This window comes from Trachymyrmex cornetzi, unplaced genomic scaffold (genome assembly GCF_001594075.2).
Source record: "Trachymyrmex cornetzi isolate Tcor2-1 unplaced genomic scaffold, Tcor1.1 scaffold23, whole genome shotgun sequence".
Taxonomy (NCBI): domain Eukaryota; kingdom Metazoa; phylum Arthropoda; class Insecta; order Hymenoptera; family Formicidae; genus Trachymyrmex; species Trachymyrmex cornetzi.
The window spans coordinates 3,788,469-3,811,911 of record NW_017296956.1 but is presented as its reverse complement, the minus strand read 5'-3'; the positions used below and the strand labels follow the sequence as shown (position 1 = coordinate 3,811,911).

General features: G+C 32.2%; 2 protein-coding genes across 3 annotated transcripts in view; one reads left to right on the top strand and one right to left on the bottom strand.

The window, feature by feature from the left end:
• The window catches only part of LOC108760729 (esterase E4), a 30,228-nt gene extending 21,779 nt beyond the window's left edge, over positions 1–8,449 (bottom strand). Inside the window, exon 1 of one of the 2 annotated variants that reach the window (XM_018506832.1) lies at positions 8,316–8,449. The gene's annotated coding sequence lies outside the window, so the exon portion shown is untranslated. The remainder of the gene's footprint in view (positions 1–8,315) is intronic. The other variant, XM_018506835.1, reaches the window with a different exon arrangement.
• Dh31-R (Diuretic hormone 31 Receptor) overlaps positions 6,821–23,443 on the top strand; it is an 18,337-nt gene continuing 1,714 nt past the window's right edge. Inside the window, exons 1-9 of the mRNA XM_018506687.1 lie at positions 6,821–7,007; positions 13,000–13,091; positions 13,694–13,820; positions 14,414–14,640; positions 19,243–19,413; positions 19,830–19,953; positions 21,962–22,003; positions 22,093–22,176; positions 23,323–23,438. Coding sequence (XP_018362189.1) covers positions 6,927–7,007; positions 13,000–13,091; positions 13,694–13,820; positions 14,414–14,640; positions 19,243–19,413; positions 19,830–19,953; positions 21,962–22,003; positions 22,093–22,176; positions 23,323–23,438 — 1,064 coding nt within the window. The 5' untranslated portion in view covers positions 6,821–6,926. The remainder of the gene's footprint in view (positions 7,008–12,999; positions 13,092–13,693; positions 13,821–14,413; positions 14,641–19,242; positions 19,414–19,829; positions 19,954–21,961; positions 22,004–22,092; positions 22,177–23,322; positions 23,439–23,443) is intronic.

Here is a 23,443-nt window from a genome sequence, read left to right as displayed (position 1 = left end):
ATATATATATATACTGTAATGAAGATATACAATAATATAAATAATATTCTCTAATACTCTAAAATACTCACACACACACACACACACACAGTATAATGAATATTTATATTATTAATTCTTCTCTATATAATCTATGAACGAAATAAAATACTTCATAAATAAATAAAAAACAAAACTACCTACTTGAAATCTTAAAATATTTCTAGCATGAAATTAAAAAATTAATATAGTTTAATGTCATATAAGATATACAAGAGAAATCAAAATCTTTAGTGATTTAATAATAGACGCTTTATAACAGATTATGTTATAACGGGATTGATGAACAGGAAGGATTTTACGATGGACACGCACTTAATTGCGTTTGGTTTGTCATCTTCGTATCCTGTGAGCTCGTAATATTAGTTTGGAGCTGTAGGGAATCTAACATTTATCACCTTCAGCCTCTGATAACTTGTCACTGAGGAAAGCAGAAAGTCATAAATGCGCTTACAACTAATTTCTCAAGAGAAAAATAAAAATATATTGAGAAGATATATCATATATCGGTTTGCGTATATATTTAACACGTGCAAGTTTTTTTTTATATTACGTATTATGTATTAACATGACGAATTGTATCGCAAAGGATTTGCAATTATCTTGATCTTATTATTATTACATTTTCTCGGTATGTACATTGAAACTACAAAGCATTTATATTATTTATTTATGTATGCAATTTACATTACATATTTAAATATAATTAATTTTATAGTATGCACATTATAATAAATAAATCAAATATTTGCACATATTATCAATAATACTGATGCTTCATAACAAATATACAAAGCAATTTATAGCAAAATTTAAAGTAATTTACATTTTTTATATTTTCACACGATATCGTATACAATTTCACACCTGAAATTCACTTGGTTTTATGTTTTTTATATTGATTAATAATATTTGATTAATTGTGATATATGTATATTTTCTGTATTATCTCTTTATTTTCTTCTCCTTTTTTATGTTATGTAAACAGAAATTTTATTAATTTTACTTATAGATGGCAGTGATCTTTTAAAAATAATGTCAGGCAACAATTATAGATACTGAAGAAAAAATCTAGAAATAATATTTTATGCCAAACATGGACTTGTTTTATAAATTATATAATCATTTTGAAGGATATTTTTATAGTGAAAACCCGAGATTGAAGGATATCTTTTTAGAGAGTATATTTTAGAAATTTTTGAGAATCTCTCTCTCTCTCTCTCTTGAAATATCTATGATACACTGAATGAAATATTGTAAAATTGAATTTGTAACGTATGTCGTTTCATTTATTAGTCCTACGAAATGAATTCATATTTTCCCGAAACGAGAGTCATATCCTCATATTTGTCGTTAATGTACATACTCCCTTCCGTTAATTGTTAATCTTGTTAATTAAAATGACCGCACCGTCCGGAATGATTAATGGGTCAAAGGTAGAACTAGGTATGCTGATTTCGAGGCGCAAAATAGCATATACCCGTGCGTAGGCAAGAGCAATCCCTAGCGAAAATGTTATCTCCCAACGAGATCGCATTTCAGAAAACAACAGCTGCTAATGGCGTTTCGTTATCTTCTTATTATCGTTAAATGTGCTCTTGGATCGTCGGTGGCATTGCATTCATATAGAATTGCATTGAATTTTCATTTCTTTTAAAAAAATTTTTTTCTCTCCCCTTTTTTGTTTGTGCGATCGCAGGTCGCAGGTGCGGTGCGTTGGACAAGCCTCGCATTCCGCTTTTATTCGGGAATTAAACGTCGGATATTCCTTTTTTAACGAGCGCTTTGCTATTCTAATTTCACGTATAAATCTCGTTGCGCCACAGAGAGCTCTGTGTTAAAAGGCTTCCGTGTATATGTGGGTGTCTGTATGTACCTACACATCTAAGGTATATATATCCTTTACGTATATATATGTGTGTATATATATATATACACACACACACACACACACACACATATATATATATATATACACACACACACATATATATACCTTTTTAAAGCTTGGGGAACTTGGGGGAAGATAAATGTGATGTAATGACGGCGCCTGTCGGAAAGGAAGATGCAAGAAAAAGGTGATGGACGCGAATTAAGGGCAGACATCGATACCTTTCACTCTGCGAACATCCGGCGTGTTTGTAGGCGAGTCTTCCGTCGATCGATCGACCCTCATCACGAAATAATGAGCGGCCACATGAGCCGGCAAATAATCGTTGTCGCGTAATTTCTTCTTTTGACCTCTCCCTTTCCTTCTCTCTCTCTCTCTCTCTCTCTCTCTCTCTCTCTCTCTCTTCGAATAAACGTATTGCATATAATAGAGGTTTTTTTTTACTTAATTGAATTCAAATTATTATATGTATATATTGTTGATAAATAATAATATCGGTTTTATCATCACAATTTCAAAATATTCTACCTATCTATTTTTTATCACACCACTCGATTATTGGTTTGGGTCAATTTTGAAATATCAGTCTGCAATTTAACGAAGTAATAAAAAACAATTGTTGTAGAATTGCATTGGCGTTATCAGTAACTTCTATTGTGAAAATGGTAAACAATCTAATCAAAATGAGATCGTGTTTCTAATACTGTAATCCAACAAGGGAACAAATGAAATGGGATAAATGAATTATTTAACGTACGTGAATTTCATTGCTAATGATCAATTACTGAGAAATAGAACGTAAATTGTTTCCAGGAAATATCGTGTTTAATTACTCGAACAATTATAAATATTACTACTATTTCAAAAAACATCTAGAAGGTATTATAGTTGCCGTTTAATTACGTTTTACCAGCTATAATTATCTAAATTTTTGAAAATAAAACCGGATTGCGCCGATTGTTTTCTGCAAATTGGATTTGTTGAAACACTATGGCGATATTTTTGATAGTATTCGAAATGTCGGAGCAGAGGAAGAAAAAGTAGAAAGAGTCGCAACGCTATCGCAAGCTTAAACGAAGCTGCGCTGCGGAATGAAAATAATTGCAACAACCAGAATGGCTTTACTAGTTCAAATTGCTTCCACTATACGTGGTCACGTAATTTGGATATGTTCGAGGGCAAATTGATTTCCCTCGAAGACGATATACCGTGCGCTGTTACTATAGAACACAGCTTTGGAGTTTGGACATACCCGGTGGAATTGCGTCGATTCGTGTATTCTAATATTCCGTTGTTGTCGCAAGCAAGTTGCTCACCGCATTATTCACCCACGTTGCATCGCGATGCATTTGTATGTACGAGAAACGCTATTCCGCTTTTACGCCATTTGCAACGAATTACGGTGTAATACTCGAGAAAAGACTTGCATCGCTCAGACTCTCTTGCGTGCGACCATGCCATTTCTCGCGGTCGCGTCTTCCTAATGTACTTTTCCCCGCAACTCTCTTTACAACGACCGGAGTTTAATCGCTGCTCTACGCTTACCGACATCATTTGTTGGTGTAATTTCTCTTTTACGTACGTATACGTAGTATTTCCAAAGTAACTCATTGATAAGCATCGTTCCCTTTAAATATATTATTCCTCGTAATCTAAAATGTGTTGTAATATTCACGAAGATAGACAGAAAGATAGGATATAGTGTTTTAATTTAATTAAGTATTTAAATAGAGTTTTGCGATAAAAGTATGAATGGTAAGATCATATTATAGATAGATCATATTATAGAAACTAGTAGTGCTTTCCAGCAAGAGACACACAATGTGACACAGTTATTATTTTATCTTTGTTTGACGGACAAACAACAAGGATGTAATGATTTACTGTTACATTGTTATCTGTGCCTCTTCTTGGAAAACACTTCAAGTCCTCTTATTTGCTTGTATATATACTGAGGAGAATACATTTCTAATTCTAATATTTACAATTAAAGCGTACAAAAAGGATGTGTGGACGCATAAATTTAAAATAATGCTTGTTAAATTGCGTACAATAATTGCAACAATAATAACAAAAATTAAAACAACCAAATAATTGATCAAATAACGTGTCGGAAAATATAATAATGTATTTCTGTTTAAATATTCAAAAAAATATTTATGACTTCGATATCTCTACTATCTATTTTTTCTATCTTTATGGATACTTTTACAAATTGTATTACATATGCCCATTTGAGAATCGAGTATCGCGTCATTCTATTTGTGGAAACTAAAGATCAGAGATCGCGTGCTTCGGGCAAGCGGAAATGTAATTACACAAATTAGCTCGTTTCTTGCATACACTCCGGATATTTACTCGCACCTTATTAGCTAATTAAGTCCGGAAAAAAGCGCGAAGAGAGCATTAAAATGCTAGAAGGCGGCTTTACGCGAATTAAAGTACATTTTTTCCAAAGATAAGTTTAACCAGGCGGCGTTTCGTAGAAGTGAACTGAAGTTCAATTTGCATTTTGTTTTATTTGTCAACTATTAAACTGCGGATTCGCAGAGGGGAATAATCCCGTCTCTCTATCCGCTTAATGGGTGGACTGTCGACTTTTGATTCTTGATGCGACGCCGCTGGCGCAGTTTTTACAAACTACTCTGCATCGAGAAATTTTAAATTAGCTTGTTGTTTCGCCGGGAAGTTTGAACGAGCTTCGACAAGAAGCGGACGTAACTTTGTGGATGATTACACAGTTAGCGTCAGGAGATATATATATATATATATATATATGTGTAGTATTTCTTCTTTCGTCTCTCTTCACCTTTCTTTTAAACAACAATGCGCTACGTCAGTATATAATATAACTACTCATATGAATTCTCTCTTTATTAAAGCACTGATAAAGAAGTGTTTGGTATTTGTGCACTATAATTGTACGATAAAATAATTGTGGTTAGGAGCTCTATTTTTATTATTATTACTGCTAAAATGTTAATAATAATAATATTATATGTATAATCCTTTTTTGACATGAAAAACATTTTAGCATATCAAATATATATATATATATATAATATATAGATAATTTTAAATACTAATATAGTAAAACATCAAGAGAATGATGAATAAAATAAATATTTTTATTCAGTAAATAAAATCGTAATTATAGCGAATATATCTATTTTCACTTATTATTTATGTAATAATAACAACTAAAACATATGTTAAGGAAAACCTAAAGATTTTCAAGCAGTGTGTGTGACTATTATTAATAGCACAATTGACTATATTTGCGCTGTTAAAAAAATTGTAAATATATAATTGTCTCAAAAAATGATTATAAGTCATAATTAAATTACGGTAATTTTAACAATTTTTTTTTCTCAATGCGTGTTTTGAATTTATCTTTTTATCTGTCCGTAGAGTATGGAGCAATAAGGTCGCAACATATACTTTATTATAATACTATAGAATGTACTGTTAATTATAATATCCTCTGTTTAAAAAGAAATTTATGGAATTTTAATTAATCTTAATATGAAAAATGAACGTAGTAAAATGACTAACCGTGCAATAAAATTCCATTAATCCTATTAGCCGACATGCCGTTAAAGTTCGGTAATTAAAAAATCGATAAATTCCGATGTTCATTTCTCAATATCGCAACGTTATACATCTTATTTAATCTTTCAACAATTTCTGTTCCAGTGAGGGCGCATAAATACTGCGAGCTAAATGGCACGTGGTTCCGTCATCCCGAATCAAATCAAATATGGAGCAACTACACGACTTGTGTGAATCTACAGGATCTGAGCGTGAGTTATTTCTTAATGTATTTACCTCCGTTCATATATAAATTAAACTAGTTATTAAAGTTCTCTCTTGCCTCATCAAAGAGACGTAACATTTGAGAACATTGTAGCAATCGCGTAAAAGGAATCGTAAATCGCGACCTTTGAAGATATTTGAAAAATTTGATGGTTAAAACCATTTGACGGGAGAAGGAGGGGCTTTATCCCTTTGGGAAATAACATACAAGTTCTCACACGCGAGTCCCAGTTACATTCTCTCAGTCTCGTTGCGAGACATCGCCGTTCTGACACGGATTTGATTTCGCGTTATTCTGCCTGAAGGTTCACGATCAGCCGGTGTATTCTCCAAGAGCTAATATCGTTTGAACGAACAGGACGCGTTTGTTGAAATATTTGAAAGACACGCACGCTGCATCCGACAGAGAGGGTATTACTTATTTTGCATCGCAACGTTGCACAGAGGAACAATTTCAGCGATCACGCGACCTCGCAATATACCTTGCAACGGGCGATATGGCGCCTGTTACATTATTCGTTTGAGTATCAACCGATATTTTGGTCATTTCGAATAATGACATTACGGCGAGAGCGAGAGAGCGAGCGAGAGAGAGAGAGAGAGAGGTAAAAAAAAAGTTTCTCGCGATTTATTTTTGAAGAATTGATTTCTCGTCTCTGCAACTGTCACGACTCGGTGAAACGAGATTTATGATGCGCGCACCGGAAATTTCAGTAAAAAGAGAACGCGAAGCATAGAAATGAAACAAGCAATGAAATTGTTCTGAATTTCCCAACTTCTATCAATACGCAAATCCTTTTAAACGTTATCCTTTTAACGTCCATTATCTACCGAAGTATTTCCGCGGATGTACTGAAACCTTTTTAAACGCGGCAAAGCGATTTATCCGTCGAGACAGATAGATTTTGTAATCGCGACCTGTGTCACTGGTTACGCTCTTTAGAGAGATTTTTTTGACACCGCTTTTTTTACTAGATTAATGTTGGAAGGCAACGTATGCCTTTGACGGATACGAGACAGTACGATAATATGAAGCGTTTCCCGTTTCCCGCTTGCGAGAAGTCGCTTTTACGTAACACCATCCGTGTCAACCCTTCTCACGTATTTGACGAGCCGCGCTCTATTCATTAGGACCAGCTTCATTTTGGTACCGATACACGTAACGTAATCATCCTTTAGAATGTGGCCCGTCATAACCGCGCTTGAAGCGTCGAAGCTGCTTTCTCTCTCGGTATATCCATCACGAATATCCATCGTGAAGGTATTTCACACTTCTAACACGCATTGACGTGTCGATACCCACGTCTTTTTTGCCGCGACGCGACGCTGCTAAAATTGCAAACATAATCCCACGAAACTCATTTTCGAAATCGAGTTCTTACAGCAATCCTTTTGCTATCGTAAGATGAAACGAAAACAAATTCGAGGCACATCGAATAATAATTTTTGTGAAACGATGGATGTGGAAAGCTTGAAAAAAGTGAAAAACGGTTTAATGATTTTCATTCTCTAATTTTCTATTCTAGTGCGTATGGTCAAATGAAAATTAATTGAACACTTGTATCTCCGAGTACTCCTTTGTATAATTATAATTTAGAGGCGCGATTATTCATTACACCAATTCGCACGGTTATACTCATTCGTACAATGCAAGGGATTTGTTGTAGGAAACAACAATAGTGAAAGATACTCTGCGGTATTTCATGAACAATGATAAGACGCGCACTTATCTTTCGGATTCAGAGAATGAGGCCAGATGGCTTAGCGGAAAGCTCAGGAGGATATATTTTTGCATGTACCATAGCTACCTCATTCTTGTCCAGCTATGTAATCTGCCTGAATAATTTCTATTTGAGTAATCTTCTTGTTTACTTAATCCTTCTAGTCTCGAAAGCTATTCTGTGAAACACACAAAATTGCAAACGGATTCATTAGACTCTGCTAATGATACACCGTCGTAACCGAGTTACTCTTTGTGCGCGCCCTTTCTCTCTCTCTTTTCTCTCCCTTTTTCCCTTTTTTTTTTGTTTTGCAAATTACATAGTGATATATTTGCCTCTCGCAGAAATGGCGGTCTGTTCCAGAGTTTTTAATTCACACGTGTCTGACGTGAACTGAATTCTCCTCGCGTATGTGGCGTTGCATGTTTAAATGAAACCGATTCTTTGCGCTCGTAGTGCTGCGACGGTGCGACAAAAGCCTTTGTATTCATTCCTATACACGATGAACGTTTACGCATCATCATTGATTCGCGTTTCTAACATCTGCAACATCTGGACTCTAAGATAAATATTGTCGTAAAACTGCTTATGCAAGGGAAACGGCTTATGCAAATAAATACACTTAAAATGCATTGGACGTAATTGTATACTCGTAGTCTCGTTCTCCGAAAGCATGTAAATTGATTGAAATTCTCATCGTTAGTATTGTATCAATTCGTTCGCTTTTGTTTGGCAATCATTTTAAAAGGAAATTATTTGCAGCGCTTTTATTAGAAGCACTGTTTATGAAATTGCATAGAATACGCTGTAATTGAAAATATAGTGTAACAAAGAATTGATTTACTTACGTATTTTATACCGTTTAGCAATATGCGACTTTTACGTTCCAAAAGAAAAAATAAGTTCTGCGAAAGAATTCACATAAAGTTCCAGAATAATTTATGCGACAGACGTTTATTACACGTACTTTTATCAAGAAGAAACTGAAAACGAATAGCAGTTACTGCCCAACTGAATTATATAGGTACAGTTTGCTATAAAATGTCACGTGATGTTTGCATGACATTGATTATTTCTCGAATACACATAGAAATTTTGTAGTTTGCAATTTACATAGTAGTTAATATTTATGTGACAGATGTTTGTCGCACTTCTAGTAAGGACAAGAGAGAACTGAGAACGAAAGAGATGTACAATTTGGTTATATAAAATTTGCAAGAAACTGTTATGTATTGCATGACTTTGCACTGTGTCAGTCGTACTAGAATTAGTTGCCTTGTTAAGTAAACGCCGTTTGCAATAACTTGTGTTTAAATGACAAAACAAGATTTCGCTATCTATTCGTAGCTCTGAAATTTAATTCTTGAAAATTCTGAACTTTCTTTTATATTCTGCGCATGGAAAACAAATAGTCCGAAACTTTCTCTTAAACTTTCAGTTCTAAATTATTACAGAGATAATTACAGAAATTAACTAATGACAGGCAAGCACAAGAGAAAATTAAAAGTATTTTCATTACATTTAGTTCAGAGAACTCCTTTGACTCTTCGTACAGCACATTGTAGAACCATTATTTGTTTAGAGAGATTTGAACTAAATAACAATTAAAGAGTCTCTCTATATATTTTAGAAGATATTGATTTTCTTTTTTTTTTTTATATTTTCAGAAAGTATATTTAGAAAATATTTTAAATTTCATTGAAAAATTGATGAAGTTTTAAGTTATTGAATAGTGACGTATGACCTTAAAAATGGTCAGTTTCTGATAACATACAGTTAAAACATGAAACATAAATCTCTGTGGATCATTATTTATTATTCCTAAAAAAAAAATTCCTGAAAATCATCAATCTTTTGGGTTAAAGTAGAGAAATCTTTCAATGGACGAATAACGATCAATGCATTATTATTCATGTTGTATAGACATCATTCACGCAACTGATACATTTGCGTCTAGAGAAAATATATCAAATATATTCCATTTTGCATACATGAAATTGACATAATACTTATACATAATTTATAGTTGTATATTTAGGATCTTTTCTGAAAGGGTTATTATCAGTTCTGTTATTATATAAATAGCGCGTTAATAAATTATTTTTCTGAATATTTCTGAGCTTGAAATGTCTCCTTCTCATTCTTGATTTTGCATAAGAATATTAGATTTTTTAAATCATGATATTTTACCTGAAAAAAGTATAGGCAAAATATGAGATTCTCTCATTAATATCTTAGCGCATATATATCAGTTTTTTTGCGCGGAAAAACCGTGCAAAAATTTTCTTTATACACTCTGTCAAAACTCTAACCAACGGAAACGCCAGAAATTACTTACGTAGTCGTAAAGAAAGGGGAGAAAGAAATACTTTATGTGACAACAAAAAATTTATTCAGTCAGAAATAAAGTTATGTTTTTTATAATTAAATATGAAAATTTTCAGAGAGTTTTGTTTGAAACCTCCCCTCCATGCTTACGCCAATAATATAACTAGTTTTATTGTTCTACTTTATTAAACATATAAATATATATCGTGCTCGCAACAATAAAATATAAACTGGCAATTTTGGTAGATTTCAATTATAGTTATGTATAAAATTTCGGTGTCATTTATATATGAGCAAGAAATATATGTATATACAATATCAGAAATACTTTATAATATCAAAACGCAGGTAAAAAACATCTGTAATTATAATACATTATAATAATTGACAATACGCAATATGAAATGTAAATACATTTATATCATTTCGATTTATTATTTTATAGATTTGCAGCTCTCGTTGTCGAATCGATGATATTGTATAATATTGTTACATTTTGAGAGAATTCATTGCGTTTGCATCGCGAACTTCGAACCAAATCCAATACGATCGGTAAACAGTGTTAGCTCCATTTCAATTCGACAATACGACACGTACGAAATCGAGGATTCATCTATCTCCTAATATTAACGGGATCGCGGATGCAAATGACAATAAGCTGCAATGTAGTGCGGGAGATAGTGTAATCCCCGTTATCGATACATAATAAACCAAGCGAAGCGGCGGGATACAATTATCGTTTTGTTCGCGTTGATAAAATTTATCGTGTCCCCGCATGCAACAGTGGCATAATTTCCGGAACCCGTGTTAATCCGATTGGACCGGCCCGAAGAAGAGAGACCCAGACTCGTATCCACCTACTATTATCGTATCAAGTGCCGTGTAATCTCAAGATAGAGCCTAGAGTATCCAGACTGCATACTCTAACTTCATGAATTATTTAGCGGTGACTACCGTGGCACGGCGTAAAATCCGTTTAAAGGTTTGGACTCATTTTCATAATTATATTCATCTATTCGATTAAAGATATGGATTAATTAAAGATGCGAACTCGCTGTATTTTGCTTTCAACTGCGTTGCAATTCCTTTTTGATATACTTTAGCTCTCTTTGTGGATTACTTGACTTCTCAAATAAGAAACTTAAAATTAAAATGTTACTTTCATCTCATCTAAAATCAAAATATTCTCGCTGTTTCGTATGTAACCTTATTTCGATAATATATGGTAATAAACTGTATTTGCGAAAAATTAGATTACTTTCTCGAACAGTTTTGCCGAAGCAAATTAATATTTCATAAAAACTTATATGTGCAATTTGTTAAAAAAAATTATTACAGTGTTTTATAAAGTATTTATTTGCTACATATATCTATATATAATTTTTATGATTTTGTCAATTTCTTTCTAATTGTTTTGAGAGCATTCGCATAATCGCCGGTACACTGCAAAGAGATTTATGCAGTCAGAGTTAAATATTAATGTACATTTGCATGCAATTTAAGCTGCAGCACCTTATCCATGAGTAGCGCTGGGCTGTGAAAGCGCAGACTTGTAGGCTTTCGTGCAACCGTAGCGTTAATACGTAATGTGACGTTCGTACGGTGGCGGTTAAGAATAACGCTGCTCTTCCAAGCCCATTGGGAACAACGGGTTAATGTCTTCCCTGACTCTCTCTATCATCATTCATTTCTAATAGATACAAGAATAGATCCTTTTGATCACGAACCACGGAGGTTCTCTGGTTACTTTATATATTTATAACAAGCGGGATTACATATTCAGGTGCTCGGTCAAAGTCTGAATTTTCCTTCCGTAGTCGAGACAAGCTCGATTAATTTTCCAAGCCTTCGTCGTCCTTGATGCAGGTCATGAGGCAGGTTTTCGGACAGCGAGCCTCATAAACACTTCGTGCTAGGCAGACATTTGTCATACATAGGACAACGTTACGAAGCTCTATTACTAGCGGACTTTGCTTTGCAGATGTGGCAAGATTTGCATGCGACGGTGTAAAGGAAGTATGTTGGTTGCAAAGGGGGCTCGAGGGACACGGAGGATCTCGTAAGCGGATGAATTTTAAAACGACTATGCTAGGCAGCTGCGCTGCTCGTCGCATATTTCGAACGAAAAAATGGCCAAACGGATTTGCGTGAGAGACTTGTAGTTTTTTTTTTTATGATTTTGGTCTAAGCTCCGAGGCTTCTCGACTTTCTGGCATACACGAAATCCGTAGGATTCTGAAAGCTAGTTTCAAGTATGAATATTGTTACGAGAATGCACTTACGACAATGAAAAGTCGTTATGACAGGCCTGGATAACAAATGCAGATTTTTGCACCCTTAGATTCCAAAAATTTTCGCTCTGAAATATGTTAAAAAGAAAGAAAGAATACAAAGAATGAATCATTAATTTTTTAAATATTTTTCTCACGTCAAGTTTTATGTAGTTGCACACTATCTCTCTATTCCGTAATCGTTACTTTCAAAAAAACTTATTTATTTAATCTTCTTTCGTTTGATACGTGTTGAAAAATAATTGACCTTACATAGTACTTAGTAAAAAGCTTAGACACACTGAAAAAAATTTATTAAATTTTCATAAATATTTGTTTGAATAGTACTAACTAAACGTTTACTTGTAGTAAATGTAAATACTTATTAAAAAGAAATGATATTTAAATAAAATTAATATACTTGTACCAATAAATATACGTTTACATTTGATAAATATTTAATTAGTACTATTTAAGCAAGCATTTATTAAAATTTAGTAACTTTTTTCAGTGTATTAATCTAAAAATATACATTTTTACGATTTTAATCAAATTTTACATGAATTGTAAGATATATTATCTACCAAACTTATAACATATTTTAGAAAAAATACTTTCTAAAAAAGAATTAATGTTATACAACAAATCTAGATGGTAGTTAGTCTCTTCTATGGTACACAAGCAACGGAGATTGCAACGACGACATGATAATTAATCAAAGAAACGATTGGGGTCAGATTCGCGTTACTTGTTCTCGACTACACCGTAGTCGACCCTTAACCTAAAATTGTGAAATTTTCTACGATGTAATAGAATTGTAACTTGTGTCGCCCGCTAATACGAATTAATAAAAATTAAGGCACCACTTTAAAAATTATCAGGAACAGTCTAGAAATGCAAGACAAAGTTTAAATTTTTGATAATTTGATTACAGTGGCAGCAAAGTATAAATGGAATCTACGAGGTGGGATACGCGATATCCTTGGTAGCTCTCTTGCTTTCCTTAGGAATTCTCACGTACTTTCGGTAAGTTATAAATTTATTGACGTTGTTATTATCTGTGCTACCTCAACAGGATATTAAAATTTGTATACGTTCCAGAGTACGTTAATTCAAAAACTTTTAGAATTACTTCTACAGGTATCTCGCGTTTGAAATGCGTCTAAATTAGATCGGTTGTGAGAAAAGGTATAACTTTTTAATTTAACAATAAAAGTCGCGGGTTTTTCCCCGAAAAAGACTTTTTAAGAATCTCAAAAAAGATAAAAGTAAAAAAGAAGTACGTATTATTTGATAATATTAAAAGCTTTAATTTAGATTTTTTTATAAAGATAATGTTATTTTATACATTTATTATATATATTATAGAATTATTGAATTTGAATAAAAGACGTTTCATATCTTACATGTAAATCTTATTATTGAAGGTACCGGCAGACTATTCACTTTATTCAAAATATCAAACTAGCTTAAATAGCGGTCCAATCTAGACAAATGTCATTCACGTACAATTGTTCAGTGAACTTCTAGATCTTTCTTTATTGTCTTTTAACATAAAATTAGGATTTATTGGAAAGACTTCAGGGAAATATATATGCAATTGAGAAGAGAACTTTCTTTACACACAGATCTCTCAGATGCGCACGGATTACACTGCACATGAATCTATTCACGTCGTTCGCGTTCAACAATGCTTTGTGGCTGATCTGGTACAGGTTCATAGTAGCAAATACGGATCTACTACTTAATAATGGCGTATGTACTAAGAATAAAAATTTAATAAAAGTCCATGAAAAAAAAGATATAAAAAGATATATGAAAATAAGGATCTATGTTTTATTTGTAATTCAAGATGCTTATTAAAACAGCGGAAATGGTATTTGTGCCATCATTAAAACTTTAAAACTTAATACAGTATTTTTCTTTTTCAAGTGATTTAGCTTCTTATCAAAAAGAAAAAGAAATATGTTTATAATTTAGACAAATGAAACCGTCATATTTATAAAAATTTTTTTAATTGTTTATGTTAATGAAAAATAAATATGTTAAAACTGTTTTAAAAAATTAGTTGAACATACAAAATAGAATTTATTAATTGTGATACGAAGTTAAATGCGGAAAATATTTTTTGATGGTAAATATGTTGGTGTGATTAAAAAATGATTAAAAATGATAACAATTTATTTGATTACATAGATTTATTAAAAAATAAAGATTATTAGCATCATCAGAAAATATTGTCGGATTATATTTAAACCTTAAATGGTACAATTACTCTGACTGTTATCAAGCGAATACGACTTGACTGACTTTGAAGAGGCGTTCATGAACTGTCGTGTGCTTTACAGATATTTTGTCGCATTTTGCACGTAGTCCTTCATTACTTTCTATTAACAAACTACGCTTGGATGCTCTGCGAAGGCTTCTATCTGCATACGTTACTAGTGAGTGCATTCACTAGCGAGCACAAATTAGTGAATTGGCTGATGGGACTCGGATGGCCAATGCCAGCTGTAATCGTCATCTTATATACAGCTTTACGTGCATCCAGTGACGATCCTGCAGACACTGAGCAGTAAGTAACAATTTGTCAATGATCAATTGCACTTGTAAAACAAATTACTTTGCTAGTAGCATTAAGAGAAACTTTTGTTCATAAAATGGATAAAGAGAAATTAAAATCGAATAAAAGATTCGATCTCAAAGTAGGTTAAAAAAACTTTTATCGTATATAATAGACAGAAAAAATAAAGTATTATCGCATTTACTTTTTCCTATATTTTACGACATTACATCACATATTTTTATTTATTTCAAACTATTTTTAATATTCCTATATATAAAATAAGCCGACACATATTTTGGCAATATTTTTTGGTCAATATTTTCGAAAATATTTTCGAAAATACGGAAGGTTAAAGTTTTAAAAATTCGCCGATTACTTCTTAAAATCGCGATAACTCCACTAATATATTTTTTTAAATTTTTATTTTGGTGGTCTTGAGCAGTAAACATTTAAATATATTTTAATTGTTTATAATAATTATAATTTAACAACAATTATAGTAATAATGAACACGTAAATATAGATAATTTTTTTATCTTTAAAATGAGCCCAATTTGAACTCTGTAGGATGAATAGAAGTGGAGTTATCGCGATTTTAAGAAGCGCATAACGGCGAGTTTTCTTAATTTTAATCTTCAGTATTTTTTTCGAAAATATTGGTAAAAAAAATATTGCCAAAATACGTGTTGGCTTATTTTATATTAGAAAATGCGTAAAAAAATGTTGTAGTAAATTAAAAATGTTGTAGTAAATTAAAAATGTTGTAGTAAATTAAAAATGTTACCCCATATTAGGTGTTCAATTTGTAAAAGAATATTTCATACATAACAAATATTAAATGTATATAGTATATTAGATATAGTACATGAAGAAAGAAATGTTAAATATGTTACGATGAATTTCGAAACTTATAATTCTCTTTGCTAAACCATAATTTTATCACAGTTTCATTTTAAATTCCATATATTAAACCCATTTTAGACGTTTTATAATTCGCGACCAAATTCGGAACAGAATTCTATTCATAATTTCGCGTGTCGTATAACATAGAAAACATTTGAAGAAATAAAATACATACATATAGAAAATATATGTATATTACTTTTGATATATTTGCTTTTAGTTTTGTTCTTATATTTAAAATATGAATACAGCTCTGCTCTCCTGAATTTTGCTTCCCCGCAAGTAAAACTAATCTGGTTTTTTTTTTACATATTTAGGCCGCGAGCTTTGTTTTATGTGTCATCCGTACTCCGAACGTTTTTTCAATTGATAATTAAGCACGTAGCGCGTGTAAAAATACAATTGTGCTAAATTGAGAAAATGCTAATTTCCTCAATTTAGCACAATTTCGCTTTCTGCGTTTCCGATAAACTACGGGGAATGAATGTGTCTACTAATTGAAGTGTTTGATATTCGTTGAAGGAGACTATTGACCTGTGGTACCTATCGACCACGGAAAGGGTACTAGGGTCTACACTAATTTCTCAGCAAGAACAGCATGCGGTCAGCTGCGTACGTGATGGTAAAATTAGGTATGTCCATCACCATGAAGCCGCGGTAGCTAAATGTGCCATGGTAGAAGATCGAAACCACGGTACGACAATCACATTACCGTTCTATTATATACGACAGCTGAACGAAAACTGTCGATATAACTTGCTGAGAAATAAATGTGTTTATATAAACAAAGTAATCATTTTCTCCTGCATCCGAAACAATATTGGGTATAATTGGCAAAATGTTTTAGCGGTTTAACAAACAAATATGTTACAATAATATAGTGATAAATTATTATATTTTATTTTAACAAGAGTTTTTTATTAAACAGGAAAATCCTGAAAAGAAAATTTCAAAAAAAATAATTTATACAAGTGTATTAGGCAAATTCGTATTTCGTTAGACCGTAACTAAATCACATAAGAAAACAGTATATGTAAAACACATCCTTTTTTCCCTCGAAAATCACCCTTCTAAATTTCATATTTAATCTTTTTATGCGAAACCATTTTATAGCCGTGAAGAGAGAATCACCTTACATAATTTACTACAGAAATTTTTTTTCCTCGAAAAAAAAAGGACTTTCATATAGTGATGTAATATCCCTTATGTATAAATATTTTGATCCTCTAAAATATAAAGGACTACGCACTAATCATATATATATGGAAATGTGGCCACCGTTAAAATTGAAATAACATGTGCGAAAGTATACTTTATGAGGTACTGATCAAAAGTCTAGAAGTTTTTTTAATACGCGATTAAATAATTTTTTAATTAATCTAATATTACTTCTGTAACTTCTTGAGTTTTCAAAGTTTGATGCGATCAGAAATTGAAAGGCTAATAAAACATAGCGTTAAGTTTTTTACACTATATACATATATATATACCCGAGAAAATCTCTGAGAATGAATCGGCGCTTTTGAGCACCATTGTTACTTTACTAAAAGCGAGGTCTCGGTCACAAAAAAAAACCATTGTTGGTTTACCTTTTTTTGGAGAACAATTCATCGTGTTACACATAGCACGCGTTTTACGTCGATTTTTTTTTTATTTGGTTCATAGCACAACTTCCTAACGCACTAGATACTTTAAACTAGATACTTTACTTTGCCGCGGGGTTTCGCAACACGAGTTTTACACGAAAATCTGAAATACAAAGGTCTGAAAACATTTTGAAACTAATGAAGGTGCAAAATTTAATAAACATGCCATATATTGCAATTTCGACCATCAAGTGCCATAGTTTACTGCGTTATAGCTTAATATAAGGTATCTATTACGCTATATATGTGTTCGACTTTAGAGCTTTTACAGAGTTCGAAGATTCAATACGACACGCTACCCTAAAATTCTAAGTACATAACTATGTTAAATAATTGATGTAACGTAAACATTATTTCTCAATCATAATTATTTACTAAAATTAATGGTCTTACGTATATAAATCTTAGATGTACATTTTCGTTTTAAATGCACTTTTTGTATTATAATTTTATTTTTTACTTAGAGCTCAGAAATTGAAGTATCCGATTAATTTCTACATTTGAGTAACATTGTGTCAATCTCGATTTTATGTTTTTTGATTCTACATTTCTGCATATTAAATGACTTTTCATAATGCTCATTGTCGATATGATAGCTGTTACCAATTAATTAAAATTATTATGTAAATTATTATTACGTAGAAATACTAAAATTACTTCATTCGAAGACTATTATATGTAGCATACGCCTTAATAACGAAGTAACATGAGGATACTCAATCTTTGCACCAGATGCCGGAAACATTCTCCGTGTATAGTATGTATACAAATAGCTTTACGAGCGACGCAGATTGAAACATATCGGAACATTGATGAAATAAACGGCTCGATAACGAGCCATATCCACGCCACGTTATAAAGTATCAAATTGATAAAAACAAGTTTCATATTGAAAGCAAACGTTGTCGAATCGATCATTATTATGAAAATTTTATGGAACGTTCGCATGTCACGATAATCATATTTTCTTTGAACCTATATTATGTTAAGTAAGAAATAATTTGCATAATTGGCATTGAATAATAATCGGCAATTGTTGAGATCGATTGTAATTAACTATTTGAGAAGTTCCTTATCCAGATAAATAATTCAAATTTTGATAAAAATAAAGCCATTTGTTATTAACTTCTTATATATTTGTCGTTCCATGTATATAAGTGACATATTGTTGTTGCTAATGTAAGATTTTATTCTTAAATTTCAGTTTTAAAATCTTCTCGTGATTGTTTTACACAAGATTCGCGTCAGCATCCGCTACTCTTTGACTTATCCATCTATTTTCGTCGATATATTTCTGCAGTATATTCTCCCTATCTTGTAGGGTAAATGTTTTATAACCGGCCGGCGTTAAGGCAATATCTAGCAGAGATCCTCCAATCTGTTATATGTACCTTCCTCTCAACCTTCTGTATTTATTAAAGAAAGCTTGTCACGAAGTTATCCCCTTGACACATTTTTCATCATCTTCCTCTATAAGGTTTGTTAGGATAAGGATTTATATTAAGCGTCTTCTACACACGAATGTGGATATACTTAGGTACACAAAAACTGAAGTACGATCGATCTTCAATATACACAAACGCTCTCTTTCTTACTTTCTGTTTCCTTATAATTAATAAAAGTATCAAATATACATTTGTATCTGACGAATGATATGCATCATATTTCAAATTCTGTCGAAGGCAACTTTCAGAATACGACGTGACCGCACAAAGCCTTAGTAAAAGCAAAAATTATACATACGTTGAATGTATTGTGTAATAAGCTAATAAGTATTTCATAATCCTCTTGATGGTAGAACGCACGTTCGAGTTTTAGAAAGAACTGGATGTGTACACAATTTATTACAATATACTTCATTAAAATTCAGAGTCATTTTCTCATGTTTTTTATATACAACTTTTTATATACAACTTTGTAATTAAAAGAAGCAGACAAATCAGCGAACAAAAGCCGTATCAGCTGGTAAATAAGTTAAAGATTAATAATATGATTAATTGGATTAATTATAAATGACAAATAAATAACAAATTGTAACGAATTAAATTATTGTTACGATTAGGTGCTGGATCAATGAGGGCAATTATATAAACGTACTGGTTTATCCCGTATGCGTTTCCACTTTGTTGAATCTACTTTTCCTGTTTAATATCGTACGAGTTCTTCTCATGAAGTTACGTGGCGGTCCTGCCATTGGAACGCGCCCTTCACGATCTATGCAGCAAGCTTTCAGGTAGTTGAATTTTTCACTTTCTGTATGCTACCTTTCATGTCAAATTGTACATTGACATGACGGCGCAAAAAAAGAACGAAACAAAGAGCGTAACGAACGTATTCCTTTCTACAGAAATTTACGAGCATGTACGGTGCAATTTTTTAATCACGATCAATTATTTGCATTACTTTTTATAAACTTGTCAACTTTCGCTTAACGATACCATCCAATACTATTAACAATATTACAGTTTTTTTTTTCATTAACAAAAGTAATATAATTCAGTAAGTTAAGTAAAATACTAATAACTAACAATGAGATTAAAATGACAATAATTATTCTTTCGAATACAAACTAATGACGATAATTATTCATAATATTCGTAATATGTTGTATGATCCAATTTATCTGTGTGTGTGATATCTTGTTGCCAGGGCCACGTTACTTTTAGTGCCCCTCCTGGGCCTTCACTATTTAGTAATTCCATTTCGGCCGCCAAAAAATCATCCTTGGGAGAATTTTTACGAGGTCCTTTCATCAATCACCGCTTCTTTCCAGGTTGGTATTTTTGTATTTTTGCATATTGCTTCAAAATTAAGAACGAAATGAACAAGTAAATTATATATACATTGTATAATATAATGAATAGATCTGGAAATTGTATTGCGCATTGTGACACATGTTTCGAACAGACATCGAATCAGATTGTAAAGCTTATCGTGCATCGGAAAGCTTCATGAATTTAATATGCACTTTATCACAGCCTACTCTTTCCTACGTTTCAACGCATTCGTCAATGTCAAATTAATTTTTATTTTATTATTGAAATTCTTCACATAACATATAAAATTTTTTTATCTCGCATATAAATAAATTAACAAAGCAAATTTTGTCTCTCGTTAATTTAGAATATCGAAATACGTATAGGATTACAAATATAATAAAATCTGATGAATACAGTGTTTTCCACGATAAAAAAGGGTTTTAATCTTTCTTGAAAATTTCCAGTTTTAAAATCAAATAGCAAGTTATAGTTAGAGATAAACGTGTATACATATTTGTGAAACATGACGCAGTCAATTTTTTCAGGTTTTATTCAGTCAAAAATACGACTTTTCTACGACGAAAAAAATACAGGTAGACGCTGATGTATACGGAAAATATTTAAATACTATCGCAATTTAAATTCAATTACCGAGTACTTTTAACCAATACTTCGATTTTCTAAATCAATATTTGTATTTTTTTCCTCGATCTGATACAAATAGAGATATAAAGAGACATCCTTCTAGATTCTCATCCGAAGCAGTATGAATATCGAGCAATCAAATTTTGTGCGAAATTGCGCTTTCACACACGACACTGTCAACATGGCTACATTGTTATATAATCGCTTTATATCGTATAAAATCGATGGAATTGCTATTTAATTGAACGATTCGAGTGAACCAGTTATCTTGATATTTGAAAGCCTTCGGGTGTAACCATTTTATATCTGAAAAATACGATTGTTAGAACATATATGCGCATCTTAACAACGTCGCGTGTAACGAGAAACATTACAAAAAGTGGTTTATCGATTAACTTCACAATTCTTTTATTACATTTATTCGTTATTTATATGTAGGAACGATTTGAAAAATAAAATATAAAAAAATTTTCAAACGTAAATACAAGTATCGATGCAAATATAAGTTTTTGTAATACATACATTTATGTGTTTTACAAACATTTAGTTTAAATACAGCATCCCCAATTTAATGTTTATTTATTAAATTATGAAAAAATTCCTTGCCGTTGAGAAGAAAGATGGAATTAACCTTATCTGTGTGCGTAGTAAAAAATATTTTATACTTGAATTAAAACTGATCCTTGTTAAAATTTTTGTTTTAAATTTTCCACATACTTGAGAGTTAATTTAATATAATTTTTGTGTTACAACACAAGAAATTTTATATTAAATTCAACATTTTTTTAATATTCAACATTTCTTAGTATTATTGTTATTTTTAGTTTCTTGAATATGTTACATAACATAAAAATAATATAAAAATAATTTTTTAAACGTAAAATTTTAATTAATAAATGAATAAAATATACTTGTTAATTTAATATTTATATATATTATGAATATTAATTTTATTAAAGAAACGTGCCTCCACAATTTTTTCCCAAATTGTGTCAAAATGTTACATTTGCAGCGTTTTAATTTTTTATAGTATAATATTTGTGTTTATACAACTTTTTGACATATTCATCTCGGGTTGAATTAATATATAAATTGTAATGGATTTTTAAATAATACATAACTTTTAGGATATATGTCAAATTTAACATAAATTTGCTAACTATGTAAACATTACAACCTTTCGTATAATAATAATAAGATAGTAATGAAGGAAAGTAATAAAATTTTATAGCTCATTGATGACACGATTTTTGCAAGTTAATCGGAATCCTACCTCGTATCTCATGCGAAAGAAATCGTAATAAAGTTGATAGGAATTTTCTTCGGAAACGTTTCGAGCTCGATGTACCGAGGTAAAATGCAATTTCTCTCTTCCAGGGTCTCTGTGTCGCTGTGCTTTTTTGCTTTTGCAACGGCGAGGTAAGTTTCTATGACTACGGAAACGGTTGTTTCAACCCTCGAAGTAACTTTTGTGCTATGTAATGATATTTTCATTATGTGCGGTGCAGGTAATAGCGCAATTCAAGAGAAAGTGGGATGGCAGCGTCCTTTTACGAAAACGAGCCAATTCCTGCACGGCCACAACAGTCTCGGTATGCAGTATTGACGAACAGAGAGTATGGAGTTTTTGCGAGTGAATCGATTTAAATAACGCCTAAGCTTCCCGCCTCCTTTGCCACGACGCGACCCTTTGAGAAATAAGACTCGAGGGAATAACCAGGTGGATTAAGAGAGAGAGTGTGACAGAAAACTCGTTTCGTGGAATTGAATTTCTTATCTTACCAAATTGTGGATTAATTCCAGAGCCTTTGGAATCTTTTTGTTCCTTCCTATTATTATCAGTATACTTTCTATTAGGTACTTTTGCGCAAGTGATTATATTAATCTCTTCAATTCATTGGCAATAAAATATAGCTATTCAGTCATAATTTTTTTTGATGTTTAAGAGGATTCTAAAGTGACAGAATTATCACATTACTCCAATATGGAATGAAAGAAAACAATTCATTATTATATAATATATTTTACAAAATTTTCTTATGAAAAATTTAAATAACTGAATTTTAACCAGAAAAAAGTTAAGTCGTTTCAAAGTATCCGTAGACGGATTTTGGAATTTACAAGCAAATATAAGGAGAACGAATTTCTATCAATTTCTCTCAATCCACCGATTCTTCAGTCGCGAGTAAACTTCGTAGACTATTTGGAGACGCCATGATAGTAATGCAAAAATTCCTAGAACGTAACTATTCGACGTTACCTAATATAAATGGGGGGGAGAGTAATGGAGAACGCTCTTGCAATTTTAATGCTATTTTAATGCAATTTTAATCTGCGCTTGACGCTCGAGAGAGAGAATCATTCCCCCCGATTGGAAATTCCCGTATGCACGACTCGTCAATGGTGCGATGCGGACTAACACACACGATCGGTCCCTCTCCTGCCACTAATCCACCCGCGTACTAACCCACACGCATACTAACTCACGTGATGTGGAGTGCCGTTTTAATGAGGTGACGCCGCAACGGGCCACTAATCATATGCCATCGACGAGAGGGGAAGAAAGAGAGAGAGAGAATGAAATGGGAAGGGAAAAAAAGGGAAAAAAGAAGCATACATATATATGTATAATAATATATATATATATAATCCGTCCGTATCGTGCCAGTGACAGCAGCGTGCCCGAGTTGAGTCCATTATGGAACGTTGACTGTTTCAGTTTATCCGCTCGACCGCAGGTCCGATGGCGGGAGAGGAGAAGGTGTGACTATCAGCCGGCAGCAGCGGTGCCGAGGGACGACGACTGCAATAAGCGATTGGCGAGCGAAGACCAACAACTGCAGCAGCAGACCGTGCAGG